This window comes from Mytilus trossulus, chromosome 3 (genome assembly GCF_036588685.1).
Source record: "Mytilus trossulus isolate FHL-02 chromosome 3, PNRI_Mtr1.1.1.hap1, whole genome shotgun sequence".
NCBI lineage: Eukaryota > Metazoa > Mollusca > Bivalvia > Mytilida > Mytilidae > Mytilus > Mytilus trossulus.
The window spans coordinates 37,691,411-37,710,495 of NC_086375.1; the positions used below are offsets into that span (position 1 = coordinate 37,691,411).

Consider the following 19,085-nt stretch of genomic DNA (forward strand, 5'->3'; position numbering starts at 1 on the left):
GATGCACCAATTAGAACCAGAAAATATGAGTGTAACAGGACTGAACTTGTTTCAACAGTTGTCCCATCTGACTAGGATTGCTAATGCATCATTTGATACTACTTTGTCAGAGGATGAGGTAGGTTTGACTTTAGATATGAAAATGATTAGATTTTTTAGTAATTTGAGATTTGTCCAGTTTATATTAGGCAAATAAAGAATTTACCAATAAATTTCTGTGATATCTATATAGTTGACGACGAATAAAGTCAAATGAAACTATTCTATAATAAGGTGACATATCATTGCAAATTTCTGAATTTTATTAAGATCATTTAGTGCTTTTGGAGTCAATAACCAATCAAGCTAGCATAACAAATTTGGATTAGCAAAAGAAGTCCTCATAACTTAGTTTACATCTATTTTTTAATAGGAAGACCAAAACAATAAACACAATTTAAGTATGCCTTTACAAATACTTTATAGGTGTGTGGTATTGACCAGCTGTGGTCCATAGCATTACGTGCTAATAATACAGATGTCAGTATTACAGCTATACAGATATTAAATTGTTACTATATCAATTATGGTAATGGTCATCTGGAGAAAGAGGAGGAGTTTATTAAAAGATGTATGGAAAGTTTGGTTCAGACACTTACAGATATAGAAAAGGTATGAATTATTCCAATTTTAATTTGATACAATAACATGAAGAGATGATTTGATTTGTTCATCTGCAGAATTTTAAATCATCATTTAAAAGAATAGTATTACTTCTCACCTTCACAGATAAGAAAACATGGCCATCCATGTAAAAGGGCTATACATTGAACTGGTGCTTGAAATTATATGTAATAAAATATGAATTCGTGAAAAAAAAAAAATGACATTATTCTGCATAAGTTAATTTTCAATAACCACAAATAAGTGTAAAAAATGTTATTGAACTGATGCAGTTTAAGTACAATTTGGTAGTTATGTTGGTAATTAGAAACACTATCTGTAAATAAATGTAAATTCTACTTTTTTCCCCCATAGAGCCCAGAGACAAACTTACTTGTGATTCAAAGAGGCTTGGTTCTACTGAAGAACCATTTGGAAGCTTTCAGGAAACGTTATGCCTACCATCTACGAAACTGGCAAATAGATGGCAGAGGTATACAAAGTCATCAGAGAAATATTCAGGAGAAAACGTCGGCTAATATACGTGTTGTATTACAACCAGCTGGAATGGCAGAAAAGGTAAAACTATAAGAATAAATTGTCGATGTATATTGGATAAATAATCTACTTTATGGTTTGTTACATGGGATTTTTTTATGAACAGTAGAGGTCTTTATTTTGCAGTTTTAGTTTGAGATATAAATTCACTAAGAACAAATGAAATTTGAATTTAAACAACTTTTTTTGAAGAATTAAAGAACTCAATCAGACTTTGATTGTTTTTCTGCAAACATTGGGTGAACTACAGTGAACTACAATCAATATTTCACAAATGAATACTCTAAAAATTAGATATGGAGAAGAAATCAGGGATAAACACATTTTTGAATACACAAGATCATGATTTTTTGTGTGTAATTTTGCATATTTTAAATTTTTTACAACAGACTCCCTTAGAGTTGTCATTAACTGACCTTGTAGCAGAATTAAGAGCAGAAGTGGCCAGATGGTGGGAGGGGCTTCATAAACAGCAGATGCAAAGACACCAAGCTGAAGGAGGAAAAGGAAGTTCCTTGTTATCACCAATATTAGGAGCCATGTTAGGTGATGGTCCAATACGTATGATTACATTAGGACAAGAGCTGACGGTAGATATGGATGAGAAAACTCTAGGAGAAATGCAGTTTAAAGATATGCAGGTAATTTAATTCTAAAAAAAAAAGAAATTATTTGATAAAATATGTTGAAGACAATTTGTTATGTAAATCCGAATAAAAAGGTACAGCAATAATAAATCAGTTGAAGAAAAAAAATATGTAAATTTGAGAATAATCTGGTGTATATGGAACAATGAGAAAAGATAAATCAGAAAACAAGGGAGCAATCTGGAGGTAAATTGGAACTACTGTGGATTCATTATTATTCGTTGTATACCAATTTTCGTGGGTTTCGTGGGTACAGGTGAACCACGAATTCAAATGTTCAACGAATATCATATTTTAATAGGCGTTGTATACGGAGATTGGCTAAACCACGAAATCAAGTATCCACAAATATGCAAGTTTTCAGCAATCCACGAAAATTAATAACCACGAAAATAAATGAATCCACAGTATACTGTAATAAAACATATCATCTCAAAAGGTACATTACAACCTGTATGTAATAAGCAAAAATGCCAAAAATATGTCAAATTTTTATACTTGGATATGACATTTGTATTTATAGCTTGTATTTGTATCAGTTGGAGCTAGTAGACCTCCCAGGAAAATGGATGGTAGTTTACCCTCATCCTGCCTCCCATCACCTGTATCAGAGAAACTACCTGTAACACTGCTGATCAGAGAACCACACTTCCAACAACTGTTTATGTTATTAGAAGAACTAAGCAAACTGGATTTCAACTTCTCTAAAATGGTAATTAAATGTATTGAAACATTTTTATATGGATTACATTGTATCTGTTTTACATCACTAAAGGAATTTTTATCAAAAGTAGCATTTGATGAACTTTATTATGAAGAAATTCTTGAGTATGAGGTGTGAATTTTGCATTTTCAGGGAATACATTTTATATGAATGATTTAAAAGACGAGAAAGTACTGAAAATTTAAATTATTTGCTGTAACTGTTTGACTGATTATATGTTTTCTTACAGGAAAGTCAAGAGAGAAGAGGATTACAGACAACAGCCAGGATCTTGTCTAGAAAAGTCTGGGAGCTCCTCATGTTATTACCTACAAATCAGAGTATGCTAGAGGGATTCAAACAAATTGTCTCGGAAGATGTAAGCATAAAAATTTCACATAGAAATTATAAAAAAGTGAAAGAGGCCTTATTTGTTATACACTTTGAAGATACATATGGAAATATTTCTAAATCAGGACTATGTATGGAAACTCAGGGAAAAAAATTATTTAACTTTTTATGCCCCACCTACGATTTATGCCCCACCTACGATAGTAGAGGGCCATTATGTTTTCTGGTCTGTGGCTCTGTTTGTTCGTCCGCAGGTTAAAGTTTTTGGTCAAGGTAGTTTTTGATGAAGATGAAGTCCAATCAACTTGAAACTTGGTACACTTGTTGCTTATGATATGATATTTCTAACTTTAAAGCCAAATTAGACTTTTGACCCCAATTTCACGGTCAACTGAACATATAAAATGAAAAATGGGATTTTCAGGTTAAAGTTTTTGGTCAAGGTAGTTTTTGATGAAGCTGAAGTCCAATCAACTTGAAACTTAGTACACTTGATGTTTATGTGATGATATTTCTAATGTGAAAGCCAAATTAGAATTTTGACCCCACTTTCACGGTCCATAGAACATAGAAAATGATAGTGCCAGTGGGGCATCTGTGTACTTTGGACACATTCTTGTTCTTAATTATGTAACACCATTGATCACCTTCTGGTATTTTGTGTCTTTTATTGAAACTAATTTTGGGATTTTCTGTAGTAACCTTGTACATTGCCATTGCACTTTGCTGGGGCAAGGGGCATCATTTGTGTTAGATTTTATAGCAATACCTCTGGTTTTTTTTAAAATTTTTTAGTGCCTTGTCTAATGTAATATTTTTGTGTTTTTATAGTGTGATGAACAGAAAGCTTCATGGAATGCATTGTTAGATTCTGTTGGACCCCATAAGTTGATGTACTCATTACAAATAGTGGAGACATTGTCACGACCAGTCAGGAATCGTAAAAGATCTTTTGTAAGTAATTCTATGTATGACAATTATCTTTGTTAAAGTTACCTCAAAGGCAAATGAATCTGACTTATCAGGAGTAACCTTTCTCTATATCATTCTATGGATTATTAATGATTTTGATGATAAAATTAGATGTGATTTCATGTTCTTTAGATGAAAGAAAGACTTGAACATGATATTATAAAAATGACAGAATAAAAAAAAACTCAACATGTTTCAGTAGGGCTAACAGGATTTTAGAATTTTAATCTCTATTTGAATATTATGTTGTAATACATTAGATTTTGATTTTTACACTTTTATACTTCATAAAAATTTCTAAGCTTGCAAGATTAATATGAGCCTTGAAATTTTGTTGCTTGGGTTATTCTCACTTATTTAATGATTAAGTTAAATTTGCTGAAATCAACAGTGTCGTAACAGCGTGACATAAGAAACTGTAAAAATCAGATTGATCCTAAGCAGAAGAAGATATTTTTAATGCCTTTTAATCACTATACCATAAGAGCATGGTAAGATTCATCTGATGTTATTTTAGATGAGATCTGGTGGTGGAGACTCTATCATGAGTACTGACTCAGAAATGGATGTCACAGAAAATCCTGAGGAAATATGGAGTCAAAAGGTTTGTAAACACCAAATAAAAACATAGGTATAAATAAGAAGTTGTGTATACAGACAGAGTATAATCTAGTTTTTTTACAATTGAAATAGAATTAAAAAAAAATATATAAGTATAATGTTGATTTCTATGCCCCACCTTGGCTAGTAGAGGGGCATTATGTTTCTGATCTGTTCGTCTGTTTGTCAGTTTGTTGGTCTGTCCGTCTGTCTTTCTTCAGACTTAGTTTTTGGTCAAGGTAGTTTTTGATGAATTTAGAAGTCCAATCAACTTGAAACTTAGTACACATGTTCCTAATGATATGATCTTTTTGATTTAAATGCCCAATTTGATTTTTGACCCCAATTTCAAGGTCTACTGAACATAAAATATGATAGTGTAAATGAAGCATCTGTGTACTATGGACAAATTCTTTTTTAGCTCACCTGGCCCGAAGGGCCAAGTGAGCTTTTCTCATCACTTGGCGTCCGGCGTCCGTCGTCGTCGTCCGTCGTCGTCCGGCGTTAACTTTTACAAAAATCTTCTCCTCTGAAACTACTGGGCCAAATTTAACCAAACTTGGCCACAATCATCATTGGGGTATCTAGTTTAAAAATTGTGTCCGGTGACCCCGCCAACTAACCAAGATGGCCGCCATGGCTATAAATAGAACATAGGGGTAAAATGCAGTTTTTGGCTTATAACTCAAAAACCAAAGCATTTAGGGCAATCTGACATGGCGTAATATTGTTAATCAGGTTAAGATCTATCTGCCCTGAAATTTTCAGATGAATCTGACATTCCGTTGTTAGGTTGCTGCCCCTGAATTGGTAATTTTAAGGAAATTTTATTGTTTTTGGTTATTATCTTGAATATTATTTCAGATAGAGATAAACTGTAAAAAGCAATAATGTTCAGCAAAGTAAGATCTACAAATAAGTCAACATGACCAAAATGATCAGTTGACCACTTTAGGAGTTATTGCCCTTTATAGTCAATTTTTAACCATTTTTCGTAAATCTTAGTAATCTTTTAGAAAAATCTTCTCCTCTGAAACTGCTGGGCCAAATTATTTGAAACTTGGCCACAATCATCATTGGGGTATCTAGTTTAAAAATTGTGTCCGGTGACCCCGCCAACTAACCAAGATGAACGCCATGGCTATAAATAGAACATAGGGGTAAAATGCAGTTTTTGGCTTATAATTCAAAAACCAAAGCATTTAGAGCAAATCTGACATTTGGTAAAATTGTTAATCAGGTGAAGATCTATCTGCCCTGAAATTTTCAGATGAATTGGACAACCTGTTTTTGGGGTGCGGCCCCTGAATTGGTAATTTTAAGGAAATTTTGCTGTTTTTGGTTATTATATTGAATATTATTATAGATATAGGTAAACTGTAAACAGCAATAATGTTCAGCAAGGTCAGATTTACAAATAAGTCACATGACCAAAATGGTCAGTTGACCTCTTTAGGAGTTATTGCCCTTTAAAGTCAATTTTTAACCATTTTTCGTAAATTTTATATATCTTTTAATAAAATCTTCTTCTCGGAAACTGCTGTGCCAAATTGATCCAAACTTGGCCACAATCATCTTTGGGGTTTCTTGTTTAAAAAATGTGTCCGGTGACCTGGCCATCAAACCAAGATGGCCGCCACGGCTAAAAATAGAACATAGGGGTAAAATGCAGTTTTTGGCTTATTACTCAAAAACCAAATAATTTAGAGAAAATCTGACATGAAGTAAAATTGTTAATCAGGTCAAGATCTATCTGCCCTGAAATTTTCAGATGAATTGGACAACCTGTTTTTGGGTTGTGGCCCCTGAATTGGTAATTTTAAGGAAATTTTGCTGTTTTATATTGAATATTATTATAGATATAGGTAAACTGTAAACAGCAATAATGTTCAGCAAAGTAAGATCTACAAATAAGTCAACATGAACGAAATGGTCAATTGACCCCTGTAGGAGTTATTGACCTTTGTAGTCAATTTTCAATCTGCTTCCTTTGTTTAATATTCACATAGACCAAGGTGAGCGACACAGGCTCTTTAGAGCCTCTAGTTTTTTGTAATTATGCATTTGAATACACTCTGTATTGATACTTTCTTTATATTTATATTCAACATTTGAATCTATTTATTTCAGTTTATTACAAAAGGAGGACTAAAACATCTGTTGAATGTGTTTAAGTCGGGTAGTTTACAAGCTAATGAAGATGAGGAATGGAGTCAGGTAATTTATGACATTTTCAATCATTTTTGTATAAAATTTATTTTAGGAATCCATCATCCAAAAATATAAAATGTCTGTCAGAAAGAAATATCTTAAATTTTCAGTAGTTAAGTATTTGTTTCAACTTTGAATATCATATTAATATTTATGCGTTAGAGGTATATACATACAGCCAAATTATGTGTTCATCAGTAAACGCCAAAAGATAGCATGTCATTCTTGTATCTCTTAGTAGACTCATAGCCAAAAGTTATAAAAATAGTATATTTATTTTATAATGTGAGAATAAAATGAAAAAGACCACTCTAACAGAATTACCAGAATTGTTAAAGGTAATTTTAGCTGTTTCAGCTTGAAACATAATATTTACATGTTTTATGATTTGCACTTTGCTAATTTATAAATTAGGGTTTGAACCAGGTTTTTCAGTCAACTGAATATAGAATTTTACGAGTTCTAGAGTAAGTGAGGACACATATTATTGTTTTTGATACTTTTAAAGTTTATTTAACTTAAAAGTTGACAACATGCTTCATATTGAAATACATTTAACTTACAGTGGAATCAAGAATGTCTTGCCTACCTGTTAAGACTAATCAGTCAGTTTTCTGTTGACTCATCTGATGCTGAGGCTGGACATGATGATGTTTTTGAAACCTACGAGAGTCCTAGAAGGAAAATGAAACGGAAAGGTGGTAATGAAAAGATTGTGATACCCAGGTTGAATAAGGTAAGTTGTTTTGATATAATTCTTAAGTTAATTTCTGTGAAACCTCTTCTTAAGTCTCAGTTGTACCACAAATGATATAAAGATTTATAAAATAAGATGAGTGTTATATATCAATTAGAAAGCAACCTATGGCCGTTATAAAAAATCAAAAAGGCATTTAGATATCAACTACATGAAATTTATCAGGAAACAGGAATACCACACATGTATTTTATCTTTCATTGGTTAAATCGATATGGCATAGCTTTCACTACATTAAAAAATCAAGTAAACTGTCTAAACAATTATGCATTGCACACAATATGAATCAAAAGAAAGAGAGAGTGGGGGATGAATGAGAAAACAAAAAGTATCTTCAGATAAAATAGATAAGTCCTAAGTTATTGAAGATTTGTAACTTATTTATATGATATCAGACCTTTTAAACTATTTAACTTTTTGTATACAGCTTTTGAATGCAATACTAAAGTTCATATGTTGTTCTTTCAGTCGACCCTGGCCATGTTGAACATAGACACAGGTTTGAGTATTTTGATGCAAATCTTATATGATGCTGCTGTACCTAGAGAATCAGGACCTATCCATACAGGAACATGGGGGAGAGCTGAAGGTATGTTATAAGGGGGGAAATCCATTTCGTGAAAAATTACAAAAAAGCAGTTGTTTTTATAGAGTGTTTAAGGAATGCTTTATAATGACAAAAAATATAGAACATTAATTTTTGAATGAAGTGCATGCTTATTCCTATTCAGATACTGAATTTTTACTGAACCAAAAAAAACCAAACAAAATACAGAAAACAACTGTAATAAAACAATAATACATGGATATGCACATTTTTTGTATCCTATAGGCTTTGTGCTATCTTTTATTTACAATTGAACATTGTTCCCTGTTGTTGCTGGTAGCTCATACACACACATAACAAACAGACAGCATATTATCTTTTATAGTAGTGTGTCAGACACAGTATTATAAGGATTAAACACATTTTTTCTAGAGGTTATTGATGTGTAAACCGGGGCGATTAACTCACAAACTGAATAAAAGTCTGAAGGACTTTTATGTCAAGTAACGAAATATTCTTCCGTCTGAAAGTTTTCAATCGTGTGACGTCGTGTTTTGCCATGACATAAATTCGCAAAATCATTCGTGAAATTTCCCAGAATTTTATTTAAATTTTATTTTTATACATTTTCAAAACTAAAGTGCATTTATTTTATTTCTTTTTTGGGGGGGGGGTTATATATGCATTGGAATGGAAACAACTGTTATGCAATTGTTTTATAATCTCAATTTGCTGAAAATCCCAGTATCCCTGCAAGAATCTGTATCGCGCATGAATAGGTTACAAAAACAGTTTCGGAAACATGGTTTATCGAAGTGTAAACCAAGAGAAAAATTCTAATAGACCCATCCAATTTAAGTATTTGTAGATATGCAAATGATATAAGAATTATAATGTTATGTTTTCTTGGTGTATCAGGTCATTATTATGTAATTTTTCTTTTCAGTTGTTCATTATTCCCTGTCATTTCTGGTATCCTGGACATACTCCTGTGATAATGTAAGACAGGCATTGTGCTCATCACCAAAGTTTGTTCCTTGGTTAAAACGACTGACATTAGAAGCACCTGAGGTAAAGAGAAATACCATTTAAACTATAATATTCAATTTCAATAGACGTTGATATATGTAGTTTGGCATAAATTCATTAATAAAAAAAACAAATAATATGGGATATCCCTCCATGACACAAAATCACACATGCACAGCAAAAAAAACCCACTTAAAGTTTAATATTTCAAGATTTAACTAAGATCTTTCGTCTTTTGAATATTAATATATGATGAATAGTTATGATACTAGAAAAGGTTTTTAAATAAGGTATGTTCGATGAAATACATGTTTTACAATGATAAGATTTGTGAGGGAAAATTTATGAATTCTTCTTATTTCAGCCATTTGTAAGACGTGAGGCCTGTATGGGATTATACAGACTTTGTCTTGGTAGAACTACAGATGGAAAGACAGGTTATCCCTTACTGATCCCAATGATTACAAATTTGCTGTCATTCCTTGACAATGCTCTGTCAATTAAACCACAGAAAACATATACTGATGTAAGTAACAAGCTTGAATTGATTTTTCATTGAAATGAATACTTAAACTGATAAAAAAAAAATAATTAATGTTTGTAATTTTGGTTTTGATGGAAAAAAAATACATTTATGAAAAATTAGTAGAGGAGGGTATCTGGTCAACTGCAGAAAAGTACTATTGTCAGGAAACTGACAGAAATTTCAGACCTAAGATGGAAACAAAATATTTCTTTTGTTTAATGCTTATATTTATTTATGATCAACAGGCTGATGGTTTTAAAGAAAAAGAACCCCATGGGCCAGGCTGTAGAGATTACTTCTGGCTAGTGTGTAGATTTGTTGACAGTATTTCTAAAGAGGACGCCAAACCTGAATCAGTAAGTGGCTTTTAATCAGTTGACTCATTTGTATTGTATTTAATAATCCAACATTACAACAACGAATGACATTTTTTTTTTAGCAGTATTCAGTTACTGCTTCTTCTAGGCCATTTATAGATAAAATCTGAAACCCTCATAAATCACATGTATATGGCACCCTGCCTGGTTCTTACAAAGACATAATAATGCAATAAATCAAGAAATGACATCTAAAGGTCACCTTGCACTGTTATTGAACTTTATTTTATATAACTGGAGCCGTTTCCAATATAGACATATATTCTGTACTCAAGACAAGTTTATATACTGCAATTATTTTTCAGGAAAGCGGATTAGATTTGAATGAATTAGCTAAGAAAGCTACCACCTTGACATTAAGCAGATCATACTATGAAACTAGGCAAGGATTTGAGGAAGATGATGGAGTGATTGGAATGTTGAACTTGAGTACATCAATACTAAAACACAAACCAGCATTTAAAACTTCACCTGAGGGACAGGTAATTTGACATATGGATGAACACACATTTTGGACTTGTATTTTTTTTTATGGTCCCCGGTGTCTGTGCAGCCCATGTAATAGCGCATTAGCTGATTTCGTCATATCAACACAGTTACACATACAAAATCGTTCTTGTTATTGTTTTAGCCTTCCTGTACAAACTAAGCTATATTTCGTAGTATGATATCTTTCCTTTATTCCAAATAAGCTATTTTTGGAAGGCATGAGCGAAATCACTGGACATGGGAGGAACTCTCAGAACAGGGGTTTCCCTAATTTTGGACACACATTACACAAAATCCAGAGGATGAAACGATACAAACAGAAAATTTTATGAAATAAAAGTATATTATGAATGTGTTCACACAAAATTATCCAATTATTGGTTTCATCAGTTGAACGAAGTGAAGGCATAAGTCTAAGGTGCGCGGATACACCGGACTGCACCGTTTTTCTGAAGCACATGTCAGCATTTGAATTTAAACAAAAATATTGACAGATGAGAAAGACAGGTTTTGTATGTTCGTCAGCCAACTATTACATGCTCCACCATATATGCAGAGAAAATATGTAAGAATTGTATAGATGCAGATAGCTTGGAATGCTTTAGTCATCAATGAAATATAATTTTTGATATCAAGTGTAAAACATGCAAAGAAAAAAATGTCTGGAATAAAAATATTGCAAATATATTTAAAAGGATTTTTTTTTTTATTAATAGTAAGATTCTGAAAAGAAAAGGCTCTGATTATATTTTAGATATCTTTTATTGGGAAAAATTATGTTTCAGGAATTTCTCAATGAGGTATTTGATTTCTTGTTTGCCTTACCCAATCCCAAGAAGCGATACTTTCCAAAGTGTAAAAGTCAAACAGCACGAGGGGCAGCATATGATTTGTTGGTAGAATTTGTGAAAAATTGTGTAGAGAACTTCAGGATTTTACACAACAAGATGATGCAACAACATTCAAAAGGTAATGAATATTGATAGGTAGAAGCAAGAACCATTAGATTTGTGACATGTTAAATTGAATCTGATTATAAATCCATGATTTTGTTGGGGCTATTGATTCATAATGAAATTATATCCTGAAATTTTGATGATGAAAATGAAAGTAGATAAGATATTTTGAGATCTCAGTCACAAATAAAGAGAAACAGATATTAAAATTTACAACCTGGATTATATGATATGCCTTTAATTAGGCACTGCGACAATTAAAGATCATTGTTTTATTTGTGGAGTAAATTGTAGTTCAAAAGGGTAAATCCAACATTTGAAAAATACTTGATAGTTACAAGAAAAGATGCAAATTATGAGGACCTTCATAAATACAAATTACAATAGTATAGATACCCTTTTAACCTCAGTAAGTGATCCACACAGGAAGATTTTGACCAACAAACCACACTACCATACTACTGTGACTACCTTATTCTTATATCAAATGCTTTGATGCCTATAATCAATTTTGTAGATGCCCACTCTCAGTATCCTTGGGATTACTGGCCCCATGAAGATGGTAGATCTAAGTGTGGATATGTTGGTCTGACTAACCTAGGAGCTACGTGTTATATGGCCACATGTATGCAACATTTGTATATGATACCACAAGCTAGACAGTCAGTTTTACAAGCTAAGGTTAGTATATTGTGAAATTGACATTGTTTTATGGGATAAGTTTTTTGTCAGGATTAGTCATTTGAAATTATTAATAGGTTAATAATAAAAAAAGACCTATAAAACTTTCAGATAAAAATATTTCAGTTGACACATTTATTGATGTTATCCACATGTGAAAATCTACCAGATCTAAATATTTATTAGTGTTTTCATGTGAGAACTGTTTTTTTTTTTCATTTTCTAAAAAATAACTTAATTTTCAAGTTCATATAGACAGACTTCTATTATGTCTACTTTGCAATATATTTTTACATCGGTATACAATATATAGAGAATAATACATGGCAAAATCTGTATCATATGTCGTATCATCCTGAGACATCAATATCAGCCCAAGGGCCTTTAGGCCCGAGGGATGATATTGGTCGAGGGTGATACGGCATGTGATACGGATTTTGCCATGTATTATACGCTTTATCATATGTTTCAACAGAAGAGTATTATATGAACTGTTTTCTGATCCATAGCACTGGGTTACCTTCAGTTCTACTTTTGTCTTGTTTCAAAGGCCTTAAAAGAACTGCTCATTTACTAATCCGAAGCACCTTGGTTACCTTACAATTTGCGTGCTGTTGTTTTAAAAATATTTTGTTTATTTTTGTAAGTTTTTTAAAGTTGCATTTAGTGTGCCAAAAACTATGAAAACTTGACGTTCGTGACGTCACATACAATGTGAAAACAACGTTCGTGACGTTACATACCAAACTATGACGTCATTAAATAAAATTTTGAGGAAAATTTTTCTTGAGCTAAAAAAAATTAAAACGGACTTTATGTAAAAAAAAAAAAAAAAAAAAAAAAAAAGTAGGGGTGTGATAAAGGGTAGGGGTGCGATAAAGGGTATGCGATAAAGGGTAGGGGTGTGATAAAGGGTATGCGATAAAGGGTGCGCATCAAAGTTGCGCGATATGGATTAAACAGCAGCCTATTTATCACATATGCAAAACTACTGTATTTACTACTAAACATATGATAAATGTGTATATTTGCAGTGTACAAAACAGAATCGTTATGAAGAGACATTGATTGAAATACAGAAAATGTTTGCATATCTTCAGGTTGGTATTTTACTTCATAATTTTGGGTAAAGCATTATATTTGTTTTCATTTATGTATAAATACCTCTTGAGCTCATGATAGTTGAATGCCAGATATGAGCTTTACTGAATATGCTTTGTTCAATAAGAGTAGATAATTTTCTTTTACACTTAAGCATTGATTGAATAAGTTGTCCGTAACTATAGTTGTATGTATATCAAGTTTTAAATTATTGTAGGAAAGTGAGAGAAAAGCCTATAACCCCAGAAGTTTTTGTAAGACCTACACAATGGACAAACAACCATTAAACACTGGAGAGCAGAAAGATATGACAGAGTTCTTCACAGATCTTATCAGTAAACTTGAGGAAATGTCCCCAGAAATGGTATGGTTGTATATACCACTTTGTTATTTAAAGGGAAAATCTTAAACATTTATTTTGTGTGGTCCATAAATTTTTATTAAAGTTTATACTTACATTCAGCAGTGTATAAATTCTAGTTCAATTTAAAATCCAATTACTTTGGTTCTTTTATAGATTTTTTTTTATTTCATAAGACAATTCTTTGAATGAAGAATTTGAATCCAAAGTTTTAGTCATTTGAAAAATGATTGCAATGCATTTTATAAAGTAAAACATGGAACAGTTACTAAGTATAAATAGTGGATATATCCTGGTTAAATATTTAACATTAGGATCTTTATATGAGTGAAACAAAATTTTTAACAAATTGCAACATTTAAATGAAGCTACAGATGTATCCCTTACCATCATTAATTCAGTATTTTCAATATCAATTGAGTATACTTTCACTTACAACTGTTTTATATTTTATGGTGTTTTTTTTCTCACTTTCAGAGGAAGCTAGTCAAGAGTTTATTTGGTGGAGTGCTAACAAATAATGTTGTTTCTCTGGTAAGTTTATTTCATCTATTACAGTTCTAGAATATGTCAGATATTAAAGAATGAAATGTCTAAATCAACTTTTCATTTTATCTCTATGTTAGAATTTATTCTTTTTATTTACAAGATGCCCCTAAATTTTAATCATTGAAACAATATTTAAACATGCATGCTGTCACCATTGTAAAAATTATATCTATTAATGGTTATAAAATGTTCTTCAAGCTTATAGGTTTATGGTTATCCAAATTACAGGAGAAATAGTTCCTTATATTGCTATATTTTCATTATACTATAGTATATTTATATTTATACTAGGACTGTCCTCATGTCAGTAGAACCTTGGAAGAATTTTATACTGTCAGGTGTCAGGTTACAGATATGAAAAATCTAAATGTAAGTAGCAAAAACCATAACAATAAATACCAGAAATTTTACCAAATAGAAAAAGAAAGTTACCTTATTTATGAAAAATACACAAGGAATACCCTTGAACTTCTGAACAATTCATAACAGAAGGAATGAAGAACACAAATATAAAGATATATTTTTCTGCAACTTCAAGATACGTAAAATACTAATCATTACAAGACTATTACCAGTTAAAATTTGTTAAGAGTCAATAAGACAGATGGTCAACTATTTAACTTAACAGATGTTGGAGTTTAAATAAAGACATATGAAGAAAATGAGTTTGAATAAAAAGATATGCTGGATGCAAGTAAATAAACCAGCAACCAAGCAATAGAATTTAAATCTACTCTTAAGGTTAATATATAAACTTTTCCTGTAGGAATCCCTTGATGAAGTGACAGTTAAAGATATGTTAGAAGGAGATAACATGTATACTTGTTCTAAATGTCAGAAGAAAGTCAGGGCAGAAAAAAGGTAAATATTTTTATATTGTTTTCACAGATAAAACTGACCCTTATATTCTGTTTAATTTAAAACTCGTTCACTTGAATATCATGTTTAAAGTGTATAAACCTTCTTACTGCATCATTTTATACATTCATTAAGATAAGTGTAGGTGGTCTTGGTAGCAGAGTGGTCTCAGAAGTTGATCTACAGGGATCACAAACATGTCAAATCTCAGGATACATGGGCTTCCTCCACCAATATAAACTTGCTGTAATTTTATTATTAAAGTTTATAAAATAAGAGGCATTGAAAACAGATCATAAGTTTCATGATTTATATACTTGAAATTGAAGTTATGAGTTCCTTTCATTATTTGCATTATGTTTTTTTTTTCAGAGCCTGTTTTAAGAGACTTCCCAGAATATTATGTTTTAACACTATGAGATATACATTTAACATGGTGACCATGCTGAAGGAGAAAGTCAATACACATTTCTCCTTCCCACTTAGACTGGATATGTCACAATATATGGAGAAAAATCTGATGGGACCAGATAAACTCAAAGGTAAGAAAGAACCTTGCATACCATACAATCTAGATTAGTCCAGTTGACAGACAAATTTGAAAAAAAATACTATATCGTATGACTACTACATAAAAAAGAATATTTAACTCTGGTTTGAAAATTTGGTAAAGGAACTTTTTTTTTTTTTTTGGCATAGCCATTTTTTTTGGCATAGCCATTTGACAAAAGTGAGTTTTCAAAAATGTTATTACCAAACTCATATTTGATTAATCTTGTATGTTACTCATGGATTCATGTTATCTTGCATTCACAAGATGTAAAACAAACAAAAATCAATCAATTGGGCTGAAAAGGGGAGGAAGATGTCAAGGAGACAATAGAAAAAATATTGGTGAAATAAAATTCTTCTGGCATTTCTAAGTTTTCCATCATTTTTTTTGGTGATGTTTATGTTGCTCAATCTTTTCTGTGTAGTGTTAGGGCACTACATAGAAAACTTAAGATTGAACAGCATAAACATCCCCAAAAAAATGATGGAAAACATAGACATGCCAGAAGAATTTTTTATTCCTCTTGTCATAAATGTTCATTTATATCTGAATTGTACTAGTTCAACTCATAGCTTTCCTGCTTATACTCATGTTAGTAAGATTTTCTTTGTATTTCGTTCAAGATGATGATGAAGATGACAAAATGCAGATTTTAGGAGAATATGAAGATAATGACAGCTATGATTATGAACTGATAGGGGTAACTGTACATACTGGTACTGCTGATGGGGGACATTATTACAGTTTTATTAGGGACAGGTTACATAAATCAGAAAATGGACAAGACAAATGGTAAGTCTATGTTGTGGGTGTGTAGAAAATTGATATAAAAGCCAATTAGAATCAAACAAATTTTATTTCAGTAGCCCTGTTCAAAACTTGTGTGTATTTTATTAAAGTGTTTGTCGATAGTTAGACATTGTATTAGGAAATATTTTTTCAAAATTTAAATAACACATTTTGTGAAATAATGTTTTTAACAGTTTATACACAATGGAGGAAAGTGGTTTTGATTGTGAAAACAGTTTTGAATTATTATTTGTATTGAGAGAAGTTAGTTTAGGTGTCCAATAATTCTTGCAATACCAACACTATCATTGAAAGTTTTCAAGTTAATACAAATATCAAAGTTTGTAAAGCTGTTTATTCTGAATTATTCACTGTATTCTATTTACTTTATAGGTACTTGTTCAACGATGCTGAAGTGAAGTCTTTCGATCCAAGTCAGATAGCTCAAGAATGTTTTGGTGGTGAAATGACTGTAAGCTATTATGTTTCGTTTTTTTTCCCTAGAAACTAAATGCTATATTATAGTCATATACACTGGATGTTAAGCAACCAACAATCAATCAATATAATCATATAAGCAAAATTATGACTATCTCTTTTTGTAGAAACAAGACTCTTAAAATGTTTATGTCTTTTTATTTCAGAGTAAAACCTATGACTCTGTGACAGATAAATTCATGGATTTCTCATTTGAAAAGGTAAGAAAAGATGTAGCATTAATGTCCTACACAGTGTTTTAAATTAAGATTGTCCTTCAATATCTTTTCACTACACTACAATTGAAAAGATTCCATACTCATTGTTTGTTAAATACTTTCATAATGTTTTAACATTGATGATTGAAACAAGCTGATGTTTGCACTTGTTACAAAATGAGGAGGGCTGCTCTACATTAAAGATTATTATTTGATAAAATTGAACTAGAAATGAATTATTTATATACCTATACACACTCAAGTGCTTTTTTAAACCAAACTTTTGCCTTTTGTGACACACCAAACAGCTGCAATTGTTCAAATACTGATAAAAAAAATACTTTTGTCTACATACAACATTTATTTACGATTGTAGACTAACAGTGCCTACATGTTGTTTTATGAGAGATGTTCACCCAGACCTGAGGATGAGAAGAAGTTAGATCTTGTAGAACAAACGACAGATCAACCAAAATTTAACTTTGAATTGACAAAGGAATTAGAAGAGGTAAGGCTATGTAACAAACATGCAAATGCAAGGCAATTTATTTTGTTAAGATTTCACCATAATGATCAGATTTTTCCAAATTATTTTCTCACCATGTTCAGTTGACCATATGACCTATTTGTCATTACTTGGAACCAAATTCTGACCATCCATTGTTTGTTGTTTTAAGACAATTGACATTTTCATTTGTATATTGTTTTAACTTATGGGGATCCATGAAAACAAAATCATCTGAGGCTAAATTATCAGAGATTGACTTCTGTTGAGAAATTAAGTTATGCCATAGGGATTACAATTTTTATGGCCTTTATTTTATTTTCAATTATAAAATTATCAGTTTTTACAATATTAGAAAATATGTTATTGCATTAAACTTTTTTTTTAAATTTGCAAATCATGTGACAGGATAAGTTTCACATTAACTTTCATTCTGATAGAATTATTCACATGTATTATTTTCTTAAACCTCATTATTAAATTCATGCAGTTATTTCTGAATTTACTGTTACATAATAAGGTATTCCCAATTTTCATATAGTATTACGTTTTTATTGTAGTGGATTTGGCAAGACAACACACAGTTTTTACAAGACAAGAATATTTTGGATCACACCTATTTTGGGTAAGTTCAATGTATAGTACTGTTTAAATGTTTAACATTGCAAGAGATCTAACTGGATCAACATGACTATTGAAATTTGATTTCAACTGTTATCTAGTTAATTAATTGTTTAACAGCAATCTTAATAGAATTGACCACTTCAAAATATTGTCAAACTTATAAATGGCTTAATACCTATAAAACTCACAATTTATTTGAGAAGAATTTCATGTATTCATGTATATATTTCAGGTTTATGTGGCAGATATGTGGCTATATACCTACTACGTTACCAAAAGATCCAGAAAATCTGGTTTCGTTAAATGCTGCTCAACTAAGTACTTCATTTGTATTGGAAACACTCATACATGCGAAAGAAAAGGTATGTGTTAAATATTTTGTTATACTGCAATATTTTATTTTGATGACATGCATTTCATATTTTAGGTAATAAGATGAACAAAAAAATCAATGTGAAAAATAAAGCAAAGAATTTTGATTTACACAAGCTATACATCATCTACCTAGTAAATAAAACTTATAAAAACATATTATTCGACTCTAAGAAATGGAAAACTGGTAGCATTCCATACACATAATTCTTGGTAGTTATGTTTACATGTAAATGTCATTTATGGCTATACATATATTCTGTAAATCATACATGTTCACCTGGTATTGAAATAAGTAATATAACATCTCAATAAAAGTTTAGTATAACCAGAAAAGTACTGGAAACAATTTGATACTACACAAAAAAAATTGATACACAAATGGAAGTTTTTAACGACCTTGACTGGCTATACAGCCCTTGCACGGTCGGCAAAAGATTGATGATATTTTTTTTAATTTTTCAGCCAACAATGTTACAGTGGATAGAATTGTTGACGAAACAGTTTAATTCCTGTCCTGGAGCTTGTGAGGTAAGTTTAAAAAATACATTTTTTTAGCAAAATATATATTTTAAGCATCAAGGTTTTATGAATAATCTTAAATTTGTCAAGAAGGGTAAACAAAATATAAA

The 19,085-nt window shown here is 31.1% G+C and overlaps 1 protein-coding gene across 1 annotated transcript in view; it reads left to right on the forward strand.

The window, feature by feature from the left end:
* The window catches only part of LOC134711394 (ubiquitin carboxyl-terminal hydrolase 34-like), a 63,203-nt gene that overhangs the window by 24,761 nt on the left and 19,357 nt on the right, over positions 1 to 19,085 (forward strand). The window contains exons 23-52 of the mRNA XM_063571956.1: positions 2 to 118; positions 466 to 651; positions 1,018 to 1,221; positions 1,590 to 1,841; positions 2,371 to 2,559; positions 2,801 to 2,929; positions 3,733 to 3,855; positions 4,391 to 4,477; positions 6,604 to 6,690; positions 7,250 to 7,420; positions 7,910 to 8,030; positions 8,935 to 9,059; positions 9,382 to 9,543; positions 9,789 to 9,899; positions 10,226 to 10,402; positions 11,195 to 11,378; positions 11,883 to 12,046; positions 13,081 to 13,146; positions 13,365 to 13,511; positions 13,986 to 14,042; positions 14,349 to 14,426; positions 14,824 to 14,918; positions 15,288 to 15,457; positions 16,092 to 16,260; positions 16,651 to 16,729; positions 16,902 to 16,955; positions 17,329 to 17,460; positions 18,018 to 18,082; positions 18,314 to 18,443; positions 18,919 to 18,984. Coding sequence (XP_063428026.1) covers positions 2 to 118; positions 466 to 651; positions 1,018 to 1,221; positions 1,590 to 1,841; positions 2,371 to 2,559; positions 2,801 to 2,929; positions 3,733 to 3,855; positions 4,391 to 4,477; positions 6,604 to 6,690; positions 7,250 to 7,420; positions 7,910 to 8,030; positions 8,935 to 9,059; positions 9,382 to 9,543; positions 9,789 to 9,899; positions 10,226 to 10,402; positions 11,195 to 11,378; positions 11,883 to 12,046; positions 13,081 to 13,146; positions 13,365 to 13,511; positions 13,986 to 14,042; positions 14,349 to 14,426; positions 14,824 to 14,918; positions 15,288 to 15,457; positions 16,092 to 16,260; positions 16,651 to 16,729; positions 16,902 to 16,955; positions 17,329 to 17,460; positions 18,018 to 18,082; positions 18,314 to 18,443; positions 18,919 to 18,984 — 3,897 coding nt within the window. The remainder of the gene's footprint in view (position 1; positions 119 to 465; positions 652 to 1,017; positions 1,222 to 1,589; positions 1,842 to 2,370; positions 2,560 to 2,800; positions 2,930 to 3,732; positions 3,856 to 4,390; positions 4,478 to 6,603; positions 6,691 to 7,249; positions 7,421 to 7,909; positions 8,031 to 8,934; positions 9,060 to 9,381; positions 9,544 to 9,788; positions 9,900 to 10,225; positions 10,403 to 11,194; positions 11,379 to 11,882; positions 12,047 to 13,080; positions 13,147 to 13,364; positions 13,512 to 13,985; positions 14,043 to 14,348; positions 14,427 to 14,823; positions 14,919 to 15,287; positions 15,458 to 16,091; positions 16,261 to 16,650; positions 16,730 to 16,901; positions 16,956 to 17,328; positions 17,461 to 18,017; positions 18,083 to 18,313; positions 18,444 to 18,918; positions 18,985 to 19,085) is intronic.